Here is an 18,028-nt window from a genome sequence, read left to right on the forward strand (position 1 = left end):
TACTGTGAACTGGATGTGCTACTGATCGAGGCAAGCATTGAACTGGAGGAAACACTCCAGTACACTGCAAAGGCCGTTTCTATAGTATTTTGTGCAGCGTATCCAGATCGAAAGGCTGGAGTGAATGCACACGCATGATCAAACGGTTTTAACAGATCGACAGCTCAAGTTAATTAATTAGCACCCCATGTGAAGGGCTCCTTTTTTAAATAGAAAAACTTATGTAGGGTGCATATCGAATAATTGAACTGTACGTGATTTTAAGCTACGTGCATTATTTTCACATAGACCCCTCACTAAGTTTAAATTGTATTATTACAATCTCATGCAGCTAGCTCTGGCTCCCGTATGACAACCTCTCTGCGGAGTCCGTGCTCCGGCGACACCACGCCTTCAGGTTCTCCGGCGGCAGCCACCACCTTTCTTCATCAGAGGAATGGAATGGAATTAAACTCTCCGAATGAAGGCAAGATCGCTTGTACTTTACTAGCTCGAGCTGCAGCAAGTTTTCAGAGCTGAACAAATTCGTTATATAATATCACACCACGATCTTGATTCTGATTTTCATAAACTATTGTCAGCAAAAAAACAGAGATGCATATATACACACACATATATAGTCATGCTCATATATGTTTAGTACTGATTAGCTAGCTTGATATACACATGCACGTAGAAGTAACTAGTTATTATATTCATGTCAGTCAGAATGATATGCTAACAGAAGAAATATTTTCAGGATGAATTGAAGCTAATTAAACATGCGAGAGATAGAACAGAAATGCAGAGAGAGAGAAGGGAAGAGGGCCATGCTTGGCACCTCGCACGCCGTCCGCAGCGGCCAACAACGAAAGCTCTCTTTCATGGTGGGTTGGCAGCCATGCGAGCGGCATACAGGGAGCCAGGCATATTCCCTACCTTTTCATCACCTCCTTCTTCTTCCACCCAAACACACACACTTGCATATATCTTCTCCAAATATTGCCACCATTGCCACACCCAAACTAGCTAACCATGTATATATATATATCTCTCTTGGAATGCTTTTGGACGCCATGAACATCTATATATCTACTGTATCTTTGTGTATGTAAATCTCTCTTAGAACTACTTCTTCACCCTTTCTTTAGTTTCTCCCTTTCACAGTGGATGTGAAGAGGATGCAGCAAGGTTGGCCATGGCTAGCTAGAAGAGATGGATGGATGGATGGAGCATGGTGCTGTGGTTGTGCTAGTAGCTCTGTGTGTGAAATGGTGCATGTTTGCATGATGAGAAGGGAGGTCTATCCCTACTTATATACAGCCACTAGCCCACTGCCTCTCTTCATAGTCAGTGCCAACATATGCAACTAATATATATATTTTATTCCATATAGAAAAGCCTCCAATTTATCAAAACCCTAAGACAGACTCAGAGTGCCCTAATTGCATGTGCCCACATCCAATGTACACTTGTGACTGCACTAACTAATTAGTATAATTTGCATGCATGGTTAATTATCCCTCGGCCTTCAAGTTTCACCTAAACCCTAGCTATAGGGCTTCTCCATGGCTCCATGCACATGCATGGTGTGTAAGACTGTGAGCCACAGACAAACACATGCACATCATTGCAAGATGGAATAAAGTGGAAGGGGGGTGAACTATGCAGCCACAGGAAGAGCCACAGCTGGCACTGTACATGTCAAAAGAGCCTCTTAATTTTGCTCTTCCTGAGTAGTGTCTTGTAATATTGTATATTTAGTTTGTACATACCTACATACATACATACATATATTATACTACACAGTGCCCTGCACAGCATGCATCACATCAAATTGAAATGCATGTTAAACCTAACATAGAGCATGCACTGGCCATTGGGAACATTTTCCAACTTTTTTGTGTGGATGTTTGCATATAGGAGTAGTTGCATTCTTGCATTGCATTGCATTGCATTGCATTTCATCTCTCTCTCTCTCTCTCTCTCTGCCCTGTATTGCAAAGAGCTGGCTTTCCGGACTGGGCTTTGTCACTGGGTGTTTGGAAGCAAGTAGGATTCCCCTGTGCAGTACAGATGTGGGCCAGGCCTGTGTGAGTCAAGCTAGCCATTGTTTTGATTTGTTTCACCTCTTCCTCCATGGCCATGCATCCATGTGCTAGCTACTACTCTTCTTCTTCTTTCTTTCTTTTTTTTTTTTTTGACATTCAATTATTACTGCTGCTACCCTATTTACTTTTTATTCGTTTGTTTGACATGGCAGAGAGGGTCAAGCTCTAGCCTGATAAGAATCTTGTCGCTTTATGTCTTGGACACGGAACATTTCAACACCATGCATTAACCGGACCGTCGTCGATGTATCGTCACTCAAAATATTCCCAGGCGGTGTAGTAACTGAGAACACATCCTTAACAATGGCTATATTTTTTTAGCAACTTGGGCTTTACTGGTTTTTTATCATACTGTTTTTCAGATCTGTTCAGTAAATATTGTTTTGTTACGCATAAGTCGACATGATAAGTGTACTTCTTTCGAGTTAAATGCTAGTTGATTGAACCAGTTTTTATCTGCACACAAATTGTGCTTTTCAGGCCAGTTTGGAAGCTTGCTTCAATTTGACAAACTTTTATAGCTAAGTTGTGGCATGCCACAATTTATGTGGCTAGAAATCCTTAGCAATAAGTTAGGCATTTTTTAAAAGCAAAGATATGTAATTAACGGGGTCAGAAAACCAAAAAAGTATGGCAATAAAACAAACACTAGACAAAGTCGATAGTAATTGCTTGCTAAAGTTATGATAAACTGTACGTAGTCACCAACCGAACATCATATTCTTTGGTGACTTTTCAATGATACTGACAACGGTAGTACCGTTAGTGTATCCTCCATATATAGCAAGTTGCCATATTATAGCATCTCCAATATAATGTCTATTTTTGTCTCTCAAAATCTCTATCTAGCCAACTATTAAGAAATTGGATAGTCATTTTTTTCTTATTGGACCAACAACCTCTCCAATATGCTAGGCTCTAGATACACTTCTTCTCCATTCTATGCCTTTCCCTTCCCCACCATTTCTCTCTCCACACACCCACTCCACCAACCGGAGGCCAAGCCACTGCCGATGCTAGAGGCTAGCAGTGGTGTTGATGGATGCCGGTGGAGGTGGTCCTAGAGGCAGACGACAGTGACCACGACATTTGGAGGCTAGGAGAGGCGATGCGGGGGGCAGTAGAGATGGTGCTGGAGGTAGATGGCGGTGGCGACAATGATCAGAAGTTAGGGGAAGCAGATAAAAGTGGGAGGAGACGACGATTACTGTGGCCCGAAAGATGGTGGGGAGGTAGGTAGCGTCCTGGTGAGGCCGCTTTACGATGACATCAAGGTGAGGAGTTTGGGATATACATGAAAAGGTTTGAAAGAGTGGTGGAGACCATGGTTGCAAAACAAAATGGCTCTTCATGTTTGGCCAGTGAGGGGAGGGATTTGGCAATCTTGTTCGCAAGTCTAGTGGAGCTTGTATTTGTTTACTAACATTGTGAAATTTTGGCTTGGAATGTCATTTTGTCATGTTGTTGAAGATGTTGTAATGGTAAGCGGTAGTGGAGGTTTGCAGACCAAGGCCATGGGAGAGGTGTGATATGACACAAGGGTAATAAGGTCAAAGGGACATGGATTGTGGAGAAAATTGCTCTTCTACCATCATCGAAAGGGGTTTCGCTAAAATAACATCCCTAATTTAGGATTCACTAAAATGCCACTCTGATCGGGGACAACACGCTAAAATGCCATTTTTGATACTTTATGTGATTTCTTGTATATTTGGTATGCTGAATTGACACAGTTTTCCTAGGATCCCTTCATGAAATAGGATAGGGGATCGATCTTGCATAGAGCGAGCTAAGCTCGCAAGTCGCAAGCAGCCATGAGAAAGCTCCCTTGCTTTCCACAATGTGGTGGTCATCCATGACGTCCCACGTCTTGTCCTCCACCATATGCAACATTCTTCCTGCCAGTCGATGCCTTGCCCTCCTCGTCTCGAGCAATGCCTGCTTCTCCTCATTGCAGCCGTCCTCCTCGCAATAGCTCCTTCACTCCACCCTTCCCAGCCCATAGCTCATGCCATTCCCTCCCTGCCGGTGCCATTGCAAGTGATGATGGGTTGAGCTGGTGATGGTGGCAGGCCATTTTGCACACTTGTACTAGTCCTTTTCCAAGTGACAGTTGGTGCCAGAGCACTATGACCATAGAAGAGCTAGATGTGATGTGGAGAGTGATGTGAGAACACCCGACTAGGAGGCATGAGCCTTATCAAGATGAGGATCAGAGTGATGTGGCTTGTTCAATCGATATAAGGGGCATTTTGGTCTAGCCATGTGGAAAAAGGAGAAATCAAATAATTTTGTTGAAAAGGGTGAAAATTGCATTTTAGCGCAAATGACCCAGTTGAGAGTAGAACTTTAGTGAATCCTAAATTCGGGAAGGCCTTTCGGCGAAGCCCTTTTTTAATGATGGCGAAATAGCAATTTTCTCCGGATTGTGGAGTAGTTAGGGAATGATTTGAAGACACACAACAGGAGGAAGGAAGATAGACAATGGGTAAAGATTAGATGGTGTTACACACACTAGACGGACTGTTTTAAAATAACACATTTTCCCTCCATTTTGCAATAATAAACCATGGTATCTTTTCTCAAAAATATAGATGTGACGTTCGTCTAATGGGTGACACTAGGGCGACATGGGCTAGTGTCACCCTATGGAAGGGCGATATGATACACATACCTAGTCAAGCCACTTCAAGGGCAACATGTACGATATATATATTCTTGATAAAAAAGAGCTCGATGGTTTTTTTCTGGAAAAATGGATGAAGGTTATTTCTACATGAGAAAATTTCAAAACATCTCCAAATATCACTTTTACTTTGAGATTCCCCACTATAAATTGATTTATTGCAAATACCCCTCCTAATTCACTTTTGTTTGAGATTGCCCCATATCGCTAATGCTCACATACTTTTTTGGTCATGCCTATTTATCCACGGTTTGAGACAGTTTCCAGTAGGAACCCAGTTAAACCTATAGAAGTCGGTGTAGTATGGATTGGATTAGCAGATTGTACATGTTAAACCGTTTTGTATTTATCGGCAAGAGTAAAGACTTGCCAACAAACATGAGATGGTGATGGTCGTTCTTGACGAGCTTGGTGTAAGTGAGCTATATGCAACTCCTACTTTGGCGTTGGCTGGTTGATGAGGATGATCTCTATGTTGGTGTAATAGCTGAACAACAGGTTCACAAGTCAAGCACGCTCATGGATAGTGAAACTAGACATCACATTGAATATGAGCTTGATGAGTGCACTGCAGCATTATAGAGATTGAGTGTTTGAACATCACCGTAAGAGCAACTCCACATACGTGACAACCACATCTAGCTCCCGTAGCAATAGAAGCAACAATTAATTACTAGATGAGATCAACTGATGTAGTAGACTTGTTAACCACGTCAACCATAAGATGCAGTAGGTCATATAAAACGCGCAAAAAAATTAGAACCACAAGAATATTTGAGCAGTGCGGGTAGGGGGCAATCTCAGACCAAAGTGAATTAGGAGGGTACTTGCACAAATCAACTTATAGGGGAAAAAATCTCAAACTACGATGACATTTATGGAGGTTTTCACAATTTTTAAAGAAAATTATGGATTCTTGTAGTGGTAGAAAAAAAGGCAAACCTCCAGTCCATTTATCTATATAGAAGTATCGTGCCATATCAAAATTGTGTACGTTATGTTGATAATGTTCTAAATAATATTGTGGTTATATATATTAGTTATATGCATCGGACTCTTTGGGGCATATGGCTATACAGGAATAGGAACGCTAATGTCACGTGTTATTAGGAAATCCACAGAAATCTAAACACATGATCGATGTTTGCCTTGTTTTGATTGTTCAAACGAAAAATAGATACAAGTTTGGTGGATTCAACAGAGATAGTCGATAGAGAGACAAAGAGAGGAGTTATATTGCGTCAAACATTTCGAATGAATTGTTTAGTATGTTTCCTATGAAATTGTGGTAAATTCATACGAATTTTGTGAGTTCAAATCCTCTACACCAAACGACACGGGCAGAAAATTTTGGACCGTAACAATCCTCCATTTTTCCCGTGAAAATTCCACAAATCCAAAGAGCTCGCTACTTCGAGTTTGTGCGTCCAGGGACGAGGAGACCTCATTGACAATAATGATAAATAAATGCAGTCATGCTGCGACGGCGTGCATGCATGGAGTTCATCAGTATAAAGTAGATCACGTACGCGCGGGAGTAAGCCGCCGCGCTCGTGGGCGTGCATGCATGCACGGTGGCCGGTGGCGCGGCCGCCGGCCAGCAGCCAGCCGGCCGGGAGATTCGCTGCATCATGTCAGAGCGGCCACCACCACCATGTATGCAAAAATCATATGCCCCGTCTTCTCGTTTTTAATTATATTTACAAGCTAAGAGTTTGAAATTTTAATCTTAAATCTAAAGTGTTTTTATCAAGTTTTTTCTATCATTTGCTTCTAAGTCGTTAAGAAAACCTATGTAAAAGTTATATTTGTAAATGTTTATTTGTTCGTAAATATATTATATGGTGTTTTCAGAAACAAGGAGCATGATATCTGGCAGATGGAGGGTGCCTGCCTGCCTGCCTGCCTGTGTTTGTCCCTCTCCCGTCGCCGTTTTCCTCCGTGTCCGTTTCTGCATGCATGCCAACTGCAAACGTACCCAACACTGTACCAGTTTTACCCTGCCTCCTCCTGCTCGCTGCTCGCTGCAACTGATCCATCTGCTGAACCATTCAGACATCACGGCGACACGCTGCCCAGCCAGCTAGCCCTCCTGCCTCTGCCCCCTGCACCTACGTTATTAATGATCCATCAGCCTTTCTTGCTTATATCTATGTAAATATAGATTTCGGTAAACATAGTTTTTCAATGAAGCATACAGAACTATATGTATATATGTGTAACCAAACCATACAATTATCGACATTCTAGATTAATTGGGCATGCATGAATTGATGATCTATATATTGCATTCGGAGTTTGGTCTTTGGGGACCGGCGATATATGTTGGAGAGGAAGTACAGCATATATATGTTGAAAAGCTAGGACCAGATCATTAATGGCTGCCCATGGATGTTTTTTCTCTTGGACATTACTGGGCAGAGGCACCCCCCTGGTCACCATCATGTTGGTCTGCTGGACTACCCTGCAGCTGGGCAGCACACCCCACATGTCGCACACAACCTGCAACCATTCAGCAAATCGAGCTCCAGTACTTAATCCTTGCAGTTAATTAACTTGATGTAGAGTAGAGATTACCAAAGAAAAAAAATTGCTAGAGTGAGAAGAAAAAGCATCACCACAGCTAGCTAGGTTGGAAGAAAGCATATGGCAATGGGTTGAGCAGAATATTGACATACACATAGCGTCATGCATGTCAGAATTGTATATTCCAGCATGCTATTGTTGGTTAGTTGTTTTTTCTTTCAGGAGTATATGACAAATATGTAAGTAGTTAGGAGAATCAAGCTAGAGTTGAGCACAAAATTCCAACTCCAACAGCATGCATGGGAGCTAGTAAACAAACTTTAGATACAGTCTTCTTTTGCTGCCCTACATGACAAGAAAGTAATACAAGGTTGAGGCAACTGTTCTAGCAATGTGTCATTTTCATGTAATCAACTATTCTGGATGAATGCAGCATGATGCCTGCATTTTGTGCTACTTGGTTATTTGATCCAAGAAGAGTGACTACCCAAGTTATGAAATGGCCAAGGTGCTAAGATGTCTTCAGCAACGAGACAAAGGCGTTTGAAGGAAACAAAAGATCCAAGAATCTAAAAAGTTCGGTAAAGAACAAATACATCCTTGAGTAGAAATTGCAGAACTAACCAGACATTGTTTGCAGGACCACCACATGGCATAGTGCTCCAATTAGCCTTGGATGGTACTTAATTTAGTGAAGAAATCTGAAAACACATTCATTTGTTAGGAGTTGATGATCAAGTAGATCGAGTATCCTGTCTATTTTTCACCTGCATTACATCAATAACATCAGATAGTCGACAATACAAGGGAGCATTACTATTAGCCTCCAAATATCCAAAATAGTCAAGTTCTTACTTCTTAGTTTCTTACTGTTCAATGTAGCACGCAATACATGTTTCTTGACGTTACTTGTACAACTATCAGCCTCTGTTCAGAGTGAGCTCCAGAGCCATCTTAAACATCTTTGGCATCACCGAATCACAGTTAAGAGTCTCAAAATGTAGAGTAAATCCCTGCAGACCGAGATTGCAATATAATTGCATTTTATTATTTCACAATGCCAGATTAACTGTTGCAAAGTGCTTAAAAAATACACCATTATATGTACAAAATAATTGGATAACTACATCTATGGTTTGCTAGGTTACATGCTACCATTTTACTCAGCTGGAAACTGGAGTAGTTTCTCCATTATAAGTTGGAAAAACTTCCTTGCACTAAACTAGTGCCGTAGATATCTTCATCTGTAGAGTATGTATGCCATGAGTATCTAACTTATAGTCTTATACAGCATCCATTTTTTAATTTCATAGGTGTTGTTATGGAGGCCAATGCTGATCTTTGAAGGCCTTTATACATTCCAGGGAGGATTGGATGCTGCTTGATAAACCCTTCCCCAGCTTGGGCAGGTTAACTCCTGAAATCTGAGGGTTCTCATGAAAGTTTAGGAGCCTCTGTCGAGATTCTTTCCTCACAGCCGCTACCTGGCTTGCATAACTTATGGCATCCCATACCAAGCCTCTCATGATGGTTAAGGCATAAAACCTTGCTGATTCAAAAGGGACATTGCTTGCAAAACCTACAAATGAGAGGCAAACTGTTATCCAAAAGTGGCATATAGTTGGAACCTTGCAATAATAGACATAAATAAGGTTAACTAATTGGGAGCAAAAATTGAACTACACAGGTTTATAGTGTGCTATTGCTAATTTGCTATGTCTGCACTGCATTTGATGGAACTGTGCCAGCGCGTTAGATGGAAGAATTGATTATGATCTAACATCTATGTACAGGAGTACACACATATGGTTAGATCGCTAATTCATATTGCAGCAATCACATGGGTTGCCAGGTTGCAGGGGATCCCATATAACAACAGGAAAAGAGCATCATTGAAATAGAGATCCAACACGACTAGTGCAGTCCACACGTGCATGGCACTAAACATTTTGATCTTTTTTGACACAAACGGATAGTTGCTTTAATTTTCATCTTATTCCGACGTGAACAGTGATTTAGTATCACCAAACCAAGTTAAAATTTCCAGTAATTAATCCAAGATCCACCAAATGGAGTGCAGTGAAATAGCATATTATGCGGTAACACAATGGAGTGCTATCCACAGGATAAGAACACCATACTCTGATATTTATCTCATCTACCCCAGTTATCTGCTCACTGACTCAACTGCTATGGATTTGAGGAGACAAATATCATAGGATGATATTTTAGTCTCACTTATCAATTATATATCAATAGCAAATCACTTGTAGCACTAAGTTGCTGAGCCAATTGCTATGGATTTGAGGAAACAATCAACCAATCAATCAAACATGGCATTGCAGAAACTATCAAAATGAAGCTGCAGAGGAGCAGAGAGAGGCACAGATGAGCATTACCGCTGTGGTACTGGTTCTTGATGAGGCCGTGCTGCGGCAAGCCGACGCCGACGCCGGCGAGCGTGACGCCGACGCTGAACCCGACGCCGCAGCCGGCGCCGACGTAGCCGATGACCTCGGGCCCGAACCCTGGGCCCCACCCGACGCCGCAGCCGAGCCCCAGGCCGATCCCCCAGAACGTGCCCACCGTCGGGTGCACGGGGTTCCACCTCTCGTACCTCCCCAGCATCCCCTTGATGATCATCCTCGGCTGCACCGGCGCCACCACCACCTCCACGTACAAACCAAAACCCCCACGTCAAGCACTCAACTCAAGCCACTCCTACTCCACCACTACCATCATCTACTAGAGCATTTCAAAGCCAGCGCTGCTGCCTGCTTACCTGCAAGTTGCGTGGGGCATTCGCTGTCGTGGACGCGGCGGGATCTGTGGGCGGCGGCGGCGGCGGCGGCGGCGGGTGGGATTCGGGGGAGTCGGGCATGTGGGTGGGTTGGTGTGGAGGCCTTGATGGGGGAGGAGGGGGCAACTTGGCGGGTGGCACTGTGGCGGCCATGGCGTCGCCGTGGCCACCTAATCCTCCTCTCAGTCGCACACGCTCGGGAACCCCATCCATTCCGGCCTCCGGCCGTCGCCGTCGTGCGCTTTTCCGGCTGCGCTTTTTTTGCACAGGTGGCCCACAAGGCCCAGAAGCGTTCGCTCACCATGCATTTGGGCCTAGTTTTACTTTTGGATGGGCTTTTGCGGAGTATATATTTGGGGCTAGTTTACTTTTGGATGGGCTTTCTCCGGAGGCCGCCTAGAGGCCCAGAGATTTTGCTGAGTATATATTTGGGCCCATTTTACTTTTGGATGGAAGAATTCAGTAGCATTTGGCGGGTTTCTGCAATTGTTGGTAAAATATAGTACTGTGAAATTATAGTGGTTGAATTTTCTTGTGTGAAATTCCTTCTATGTTCTATTAGTTTTTCTTTTATCAAAATGGTTTTCTACCAGGTTTGGTATGATATACAAATGTTGAATGTGTTGCTAACTTCATCTGTGATTCCACAGTTCACATCGAGATGTTTGGATGCCATATATTACCACCAAAAAGAGGTGATGGAGGTCAATGTGCAACAGAAAGGACATGAACCGAAATGGGAGGTTTCCACAGTTCTGGGATTTTCTTACACTTCGTTGAAAAGAGTCCAAAAGATACAGGTTGGATTATATACACTACTAAATGTTTAATGTTTTGGGACAAACCTAATACTAGTACAAGCAGACTACTTATTTCGCTACAGGAAGGCCAAGCGCTACAAAAGGCGATTGGTGATCTCATTCATTCATGAAACGAAAAACAAAACAAAACCGTAGGTGAAAAGGCTCAAAGCTGTACAAAAAGGTAGCCCTGTGATCAGTTGGAATCATCGAACCCGCCTGATCTGCTGAAATCTGATGATCCAAAACCATTGGGACGTCTGCTGTACCGTGTAGAGCCTGAATCATCAGAACCCCTAGGGCGTCGATAGTCAGTGTTGCCACTTCTACTGAATTTGCCTTCTCCAAAGTCACCAAATCCAAATCCATCAGGCCGCCTGGAACTAGACCTGCCAAAGGCATTGGAGGGACGCCTAAAATCTCCAAACCCACTGCCATATCTTGAACCCGCATCACGCGATCTCCCAGCACGATCAGGGAAACCACCAAAGCCATCAAAATCACCAAAGCCCTGGGAACGGCCTTCTCCAAAACCACCATAGCCTCCTCGTCCAAAAGAGGAGCCACCGGTTCTTTGGCCTCCAACCAATCTAGAGCGAATGTCTCTCGCAACATTAAACATGTCTGCTGCCTCATCTGTAGCTGGAATCTTTGGAAGCTAAACACAGTAACACAAATAAGCAAACATATTTTATCTCAACTGCAAAAATGATATCATCTGGATTCAAGATGCAAAATCTTGAAACTGTTTTACCTCTGTGAACCTGCATCCTATATCATGCTCAATGACCCTTACAGCTCTAGCTTGATCACTTGTGTATATTAGAATTGCACTGCCTTTCTTCCCTGCCCGTGCAGTTCGTCCAGATCTGTGCACAAATAACTCCGAGGTGTTTGGGATTTCATAATGTATTACCTGAACAAGCGTGAGGAAGATTATTTAAGTTAACCAAAAAGGTTCTTGTGTTAACAATAACCATTAAGGAAACACCTCAGGCTACTTACAAGATCAACATTGGGTATGTCTAATCCACGAGCAGCAACATCGGTTGCTACAAGGATATTAAAGCGGCCATCTCGAAATCCTGACAGTGTCCTTTCTCTCTGATTCTGTGAAATATCCCCATGAAGCGCCTGACATGCATAGCTCCTGCCCATAGCATATGCTAATCTATCTGCTTCTCGTTTAGTTTGAGTAAACACGATACATTTTCCACCATTAGCATGCTCCTGTGTAAGTGTAGAGAAAAATGATTACATAGAGTTATAAACAGTGCAATCTGTAGAACACATCATACAGTCAAGAGAACACTTACTTTAATCAATGGACCAAGAATCGATGGCTTCCCATAGTGCTCAGATGCAATTGAATAAAGAGAGATTCCTTCAGGCAATTTCTGGTCCGCGTCACCAACCTTAGGAAAAAAAATGCAAAATGCCAGAAAATTCTCTTAAGAATTCAGTTGCTTTGCCCAGAAAAAATTGGATATAGTCCAAGCAATTCAAAATGATTTCCACGTTCTGTTATGCTACTACTTATTCAGGATTAATATCTCTTCAATTCACCATAGTCATCGTAACAAAGCAACTAAGTTGTCATACTGCATTTGATTATAGCCATAAGGCCCTAGGATAACTATATCAATAAACAAAGGGATGAACTCTATTAATGGTTCATGGGTCAATATACGGTTACATGGAAAGGGATGCAATAGACATTAGAACAAACAAGATGGGAATTCCTGGGGAAAATAAGAGACAAAAGCACTCACAAGGTCAATAATGACTGGGTCTTTCAAGTACTTGTTTGTAATTTTTCTTATCCAACTAGGCATTGTTGCAGAGAACAACATGCTTTGACGGTTCTGTGGCAAATTCTCCATGATCACCTCAACATCTTCATCAAAACCGACAGCCAACATCTGGTCCACTTCATCTAGTACCACGAATTGGATCTCAGAAAGGTTTAAAACACCTCTTCTTAAAAGATCAATAATTCGACCTGGTGTTCCAACCACAACATCAACACCATAATTAAGAACTCTCATTTGATGACTGATGGGAACACCTCCATAGACACAAAGAGAGTCCAAAGGAGCAGATTCCTTAAATTCCTTCTCGACCTGTCTAGCAAGTTCTCTAGTAGGTGCCAAAATTATTGCTAAAGGATTTCTACCACTCCTGCATGCACCAAACTATACAATTATCACAATAAATTCTACCTGTCCAGTAGTCACATAAAACAAATTTCGCGTGAGAGTGAAACCAACCCATTCTTCTCATTGTAACGGATTATCCTGTCCATGATAGGAATGCCAAAAGCCAGTGTTTTCCCAGTCCCAGTTCTTGCACGTCCAATCATATCTTTCCCTTGCATTGCTGGCTCAAGGACAGCACTCTGGACAGAGAAGATAAAACCATCACTATATTAAAAAAAGTACAGTAATAAGAGCACCAAGAAAATCATATTGCAAATTAGATTAATTGTAGGAAAGCATATTCTGGATTGAAATGAAACAGATGATTAGATGAATAGGTCTACTGTCTGCTCTATGACCACTGCATTGCTAAGACAACAAATGATCTGGCCAGATTCCAGTGAAATTCAAAGACCACAACATCTTTTTTTCAAGTTCGATCTACATGTGTGCATGAAGAACTTGATCTTGTCAGAAATTCAGAATCACTATACCTCATTTATAGTGCAGATTAAATAAGCACAGGAAGTGCACTCCCTCAAAAAAAAAAGGAACAACAAAACTGTCCATCAAATTTTCAGTTGATGGTTAGAAGCAGATTTAAATTTCAATTTGTTGCCACAATCAAACTAGGCATTCTTTATGTTCTCCAAACTTGCAAACGATTAAACAGTGCATGCAAAATACAGTATCAGGCTACCAGTGGCTCAGCACATTGTTTATGTACAACTATATAGTTCCGTTGTGGGAAACTAAGAATACCACATTCCTCGTTTCCATGACAAAACTGCACTACTGTTCAACTAAAACTAATAATTCAGCAGCACACGACTGATAATTCTACAGTTCTTGCACTTCTGTAGTTAAAGATGCCAGCATATCATCTGGGGGAAAGCATTTCATCAGCTACTCTACTTGTTAATGTCAGAAAGAGTCCTAACCAAGAAAACTTTAGTTTATACGGAGGAAGGCAGTGGAATGGAGACTTTGATGACATATCCATGGCAAGCTTGCAGTGCGTTTATAAGAATATTTGGTGGGGACTCCATGTGTTTGTTTTGAAATTCATGATCCTGTTTAATTTCTGTATGGATTTTTTTACTTGAAACTATTATGGCTTACAATTTGGGCAACATGGTATTTTGGTCAATCAGTCATCGGTTCTTATTGTCAGTGTTATCTTGGCTTCATTTGAAACAATTAACTGTGGAAATTACTGTTATTTAGCACTTAGCAGCAGGATTGGGCAATAAAAAGGTAGTATATATGTATGTGGAACTCTACCTGGCTCATTAAATGTTCAAGTTAAACAGTTAATGTCCTGCACTGTGCAGTGCAATGATTTATTTTTACAGCAAACAGCCGGTTAGAAAGTATCCATGTGAAGTATGCACATTGTTTGGTACTCAAATTGCTCACTTGCGTTAAACCTTTACTTCGATACGTAAATTCTGTTTTCTTTAACACCATAACAAAATGTAGCAAATGTCCAATGTGCACTTTGGCTTTTTGGTCTACTTTTCGTCTTTTCGACTATGGAAATCTTTCTAACTTAGACATTTTGGATTTTGGAACCAAGAGAATTTATGAGCTGAAGGTTCACACTTTAGTGGTCATCTAGTACCGAATAAGCACACGCACAAGCACATGAAGTGTACTAAAAAAAAGGCACCAGAAGGCTATCCATCAAATGTTTAGTTGATGGTTCAATGAATGTCCTGTTGATTTGATTTTTTTTCTTTTGCAGGGACGATTTGAATTCGAATGTGCTGCAGAAATTAAACTAGACAATAGTCATTCCTTCCCTTGCCCAAACTTCTAAACAATTCAACAGTGGGACCCAAAATACAATACTAATTACTCAGTGCATAGGGTATGTATAACTATACTACCTGATGTAGCAAAACTAAGCATGGCCCATTCCCCATTTCCATCACACAACTATGCTGCTAATCCAGCTTTAAACTACAGGAAAATCAGTAGCACATGACAATGAATTATAAATATGATAGAACCGTAGAAAAAACACCATCTAGAATAAGATGAACATATAAATAGTCCTGTTCCATAACTGTTGTATTGCTGAGACACCAAATGATCTGGCAAGATTCCACTGGAACACAATTGCACCCCCCCCCCCTCACTTATGTTTATGAGCCAAAATTTGAATTTGAAAACTTAAATTTGGAGTTGATATTGAGGTTTTTTATTGTAGTTTATTTTCTAGCCTTTGCTTTTAGATCACTAAGAACACATATATAAAAGTTTTACACACAAGTTATTTTTTAATCATTAATAAGCCATTTAGCTTATGCTTATAAAAAGCCAAAAGATGAGGCTAAATGTCCACAGAAACTTCTGATTCCCTTCCATTTACCTTCTAATATGTTGAGCCTACAATCTTACATCCCAAGTATAGAGAATTTGGCCTAGTCAGAACCACTATAATTATTCTGTCACTCAGTGTGTATAACAATAAACATAAGAAGCGTAATCTTTAAAATAAAAAAAGCACCAGAAGAATGCCTATCGACTTTTCAGTTGATGGTGCTGCCAAAATCAAACTAGACAGTAGACATTCTTTCTGTTGTCCAAACTTGCAAACAATTCAACAGGGGGACACAAAATACAGTTGTTCAGTCAACCCTGACGTAGCAAAACTAGGAACGGCACATTCCTCATTTCCATCACAAATCTACGTTGCTAATTTAATTAAACTAAAATAAAAACTAATAGTGCAGGACTAATGATTTTACAGTTATAGCAATTCGGAAACTAAAAGCCAGCATCTCATCCAGGAGCAAGCATTTCATCAGTAAATCTACTCATCCATGTCAAAACCGGACCAAATCAAGCAAACCTTAGTTTCTAAGGGACGTGCAGCAGGCGCTACCTGGATAGGGAAGAGCCGGGTGATGCCCCGGGCGGCGAGCCTCTCCACGATATGCGGCGAGATCCCCAACCTAGCGACCTCCAGCCCGTCATTCCCCACGGCCGACCCTGCCTCCGGGCTGCCGGACCACGACGCGGGGGTGGACCTGAACCCCAGGGGGCTCGGCTGCGAGCCACGGAACGCCCGCCTCGGTGGGTCCGGCGCAGCAGGGGACCGGCATGGCGCGAGGGGGCTGGCCGACGGAGAGAGTAGCGCGGCGAGGAGAGGCCTCCCCCGCGGCGGCGCCGCCGGCGAGGAAGAGAGCTCGCGGCGGAGCAGCGCCGAGAACATGGCGTTCTTTTTTTTTTTTTGGGATAAATGCAGTGCACGAGAGAAAATTAATAATTAATTAAGGAGTCTATGCGGCCGGGCCGAGGGGGCCCAGCACGGCCCGTTCGTCCTACTTAAAAAAATAAATAAATAGTGATACATAAAATAATTTTATATTTTAACATTTAATAATAATAAAAATTTAATAATATTGTTTAAATAAAACGGACGATCAAACGATAAACGTAGAGAACGAAAAATATACTCTCTCGGGGCATAGGTAGCAGTATATCTTCGGGGGCTAAATCACTAAAGGAGGAACAATTAAGCAACAATCGAGAACGTACTGTCTAACTTGTGCAATACATGTCCCTTGGCAAACAATCAATTATAGGGTATAGGGTGTTTTTAGTCTGTGAAAAAAAATTTTTGACTGTCACGTTGAACCTTTATCGAATATCGGAAAGGTTTTCGGATACGAATAAAAAACGGATTTCATGGGTCGCGTAGAAACCGCGAGACGGATCTTTTGAGCCTAATTAATTTATCATTAGCATATGTGGATACCGTAGCACTTATGACTAATCATGTATTAATTAGGCTTAAGAGATTTGTCTAATGGTTCCTCTCGTAAGTATGTAATTAGTTTTTTTATTTTATATATGTTTAAAGCTTCATTTAAGTGTCTAAAGATTTAATATGATATTTTTTGGAAAATTTTGTTTGGAACCTCCTCGGACGTTTTCTGTTGACCGGGGTATCTCCACTCCAGAGATTCCCAATCTTTTTCGGTCCCGCGGCTTCTTGGGTCTGTTTGCTTCTCACACAAGCATGTCATTAAGGCCTATTTGAATCATAGTAATGAAAAATAAAAAAATAAGAAAAACATTCTAATAGAAATATAAGTGTAAAACAGAGGATTGCAAAATACATGAATTTTACATGAATTTCAGATAAAACAGTTCAATTCCTGCAAAATTCCTGTAACATTCCTCCAAACCGAAGAGAGCCGAAAAACGTAGGAATGACCATTTTATCGAACCACACGAAAAAACAGCAATTTGAGAAGAGATAAAACTCAAAGGATTTTTTCCATAAGGTTAAAATTTCTTCAAAACTTATATGGGAAAATACATTCTATAGAAATTTCATAGGATTTCATAGGGTTTATTCCTTTGATTCAAAGGACTTTGTAGTAAAAGTTTCTATAAAAATAAAATCCTCTGAAATTCCTACGAATTTCCTTTGAACGTTCAAAGAGGGCCTAAATATTTGCATACTGCAGTAGTAGGCTATCTAGCTGAGTAAACTGACCGGTGTGTAAACGGCGTCTCTCATGCACCTTTCTCCCCTAACATGCTTGAGTGTGTATGTACGACTATTCTTGATGCAGAGCGATTTTGAGCATTATCTCATTTATTTTTTCTTTTCTGTTTATACTTACAAGTCAAAATTTTAAATATACAATTTTAAATATAGAGTTGATTTTAGAGATATTTCATCGCACTCTATTTTTTAGTCTTTTTTCTTTTAGAACATTAAGAACATATAAATTTTTTTATTACCAAATTACTTTTTGTTTACAAATAAGTCGCTCGCTAGACAAGAGGCCAAACGATGAGGACCTATCTCTCTATGAATTTACACAAATATATTATTCAACTTTAGGATATCCACTCCGATGGATATATCAAACAAATTAAATTCAAAGGTGACCATGTTAATT

At 41.2% G+C, this 18,028-nt stretch overlaps 2 protein-coding genes across 3 annotated transcripts; both read right to left on the minus strand.

Moving 5' to 3' along the window:
• Positions 1 to 6,610: 6,610 nt before the first annotated feature.
• LOC102705264 (forkhead box protein D1) lies at positions 6,611 to 10,302 on the minus strand. Of its 2 annotated transcripts, XM_015839039.2 has the most exons (5): positions 10,085 to 10,302; positions 9,702 to 9,972; positions 8,158 to 8,881; positions 7,927 to 8,069; positions 6,611 to 7,278 (listed from the first exon to the last, which is right to left on the minus strand). In XM_015839039.2, exons 1-3 carry the CDS (start codon positions 10,253 to 10,255, stop codon positions 8,622 to 8,624), a joined length of 702 nt encoding a protein of 233 aa, XP_015694525.2. In that variant the 5' UTR covers positions 10,256 to 10,302; the 3' UTR covers positions 6,611 to 7,278; positions 7,927 to 8,069; positions 8,158 to 8,621. The 2 variants fall into 2 exon arrangements, with proteins under 2 accessions (XP_015694525.2, XP_040381950.1); XM_040526016.1 differs by having other exon boundaries at positions 7,927 to 8,881.
• Positions 10,303 to 10,771: 469 nt separating this feature from the next.
• Positions 10,772 to 16,331, minus strand: LOC102708544 (DEAD-box ATP-dependent RNA helicase 53). Its single transcript, XM_006658208.3, has 7 exons — positions 15,994 to 16,331; positions 13,173 to 13,300; positions 12,675 to 13,083; positions 12,219 to 12,317; positions 11,908 to 12,132; positions 11,657 to 11,818; positions 10,772 to 11,560 (listed from the first exon to the last, which is right to left on the minus strand). Exons 1-7 carry the CDS (start codon positions 16,321 to 16,323, stop codon positions 11,099 to 11,101), a joined length of 1,815 nt encoding a protein of 604 aa, XP_006658271.2. The 5' UTR covers positions 16,324 to 16,331; the 3' UTR covers positions 10,772 to 11,098.
• Between the last annotated feature and the right edge of the window lie 1,697 nt (positions 16,332 to 18,028).

This window comes from Oryza brachyantha, chromosome 7 (genome assembly GCF_000231095.2).
Source record: "Oryza brachyantha chromosome 7, ObraRS2, whole genome shotgun sequence".
Lineage (NCBI taxonomy): Eukaryota > Viridiplantae > Streptophyta > Magnoliopsida > Poales > Poaceae > Oryza > Oryza brachyantha.

Coding starts and splice junctions, on each gene's coding strand:
- LOC102705264 (XM_015839039.2), bottom strand. CDS start 10,255: ATGGCCGCCACAGTGCCACCCGCCAAGTTGCCCCCTCCTCCCCCATCA. Junction 9,973..10,084: donor ATGCCCCACGCAACTTGCAG/GTAAGCAGGCAG, acceptor TTGTACGTGGAG/GTGGTGGTGGCGCCGGTGCA. Junction 8,882..9,701: donor CAAGAACCAGTACCACAGCG/GTAATGCTCATC, acceptor TCTCATTTGTAG/GTTTTGCAAGCAATGTCCCT.
- LOC102708544 (XM_006658208.3), bottom strand. CDS start 16,323: ATGTTCTCGGCGCTGCTCCGCCGCGAGCTCTCTTCCTCGCCGGCGGCG. Junction 12,318..12,674: donor ACCCAGTCATTATTGACCTT/GTGAGTGCTTTT, acceptor TTTTTTCCTAAG/GTTGGTGACGCGGACCAGAA. Junction 11,819..11,907: donor ACATACCCAATGTTGATCTT/GTAAGTAGCCTG, acceptor ACGCTTGTTCAG/GTAATACATTATGAAATCCC.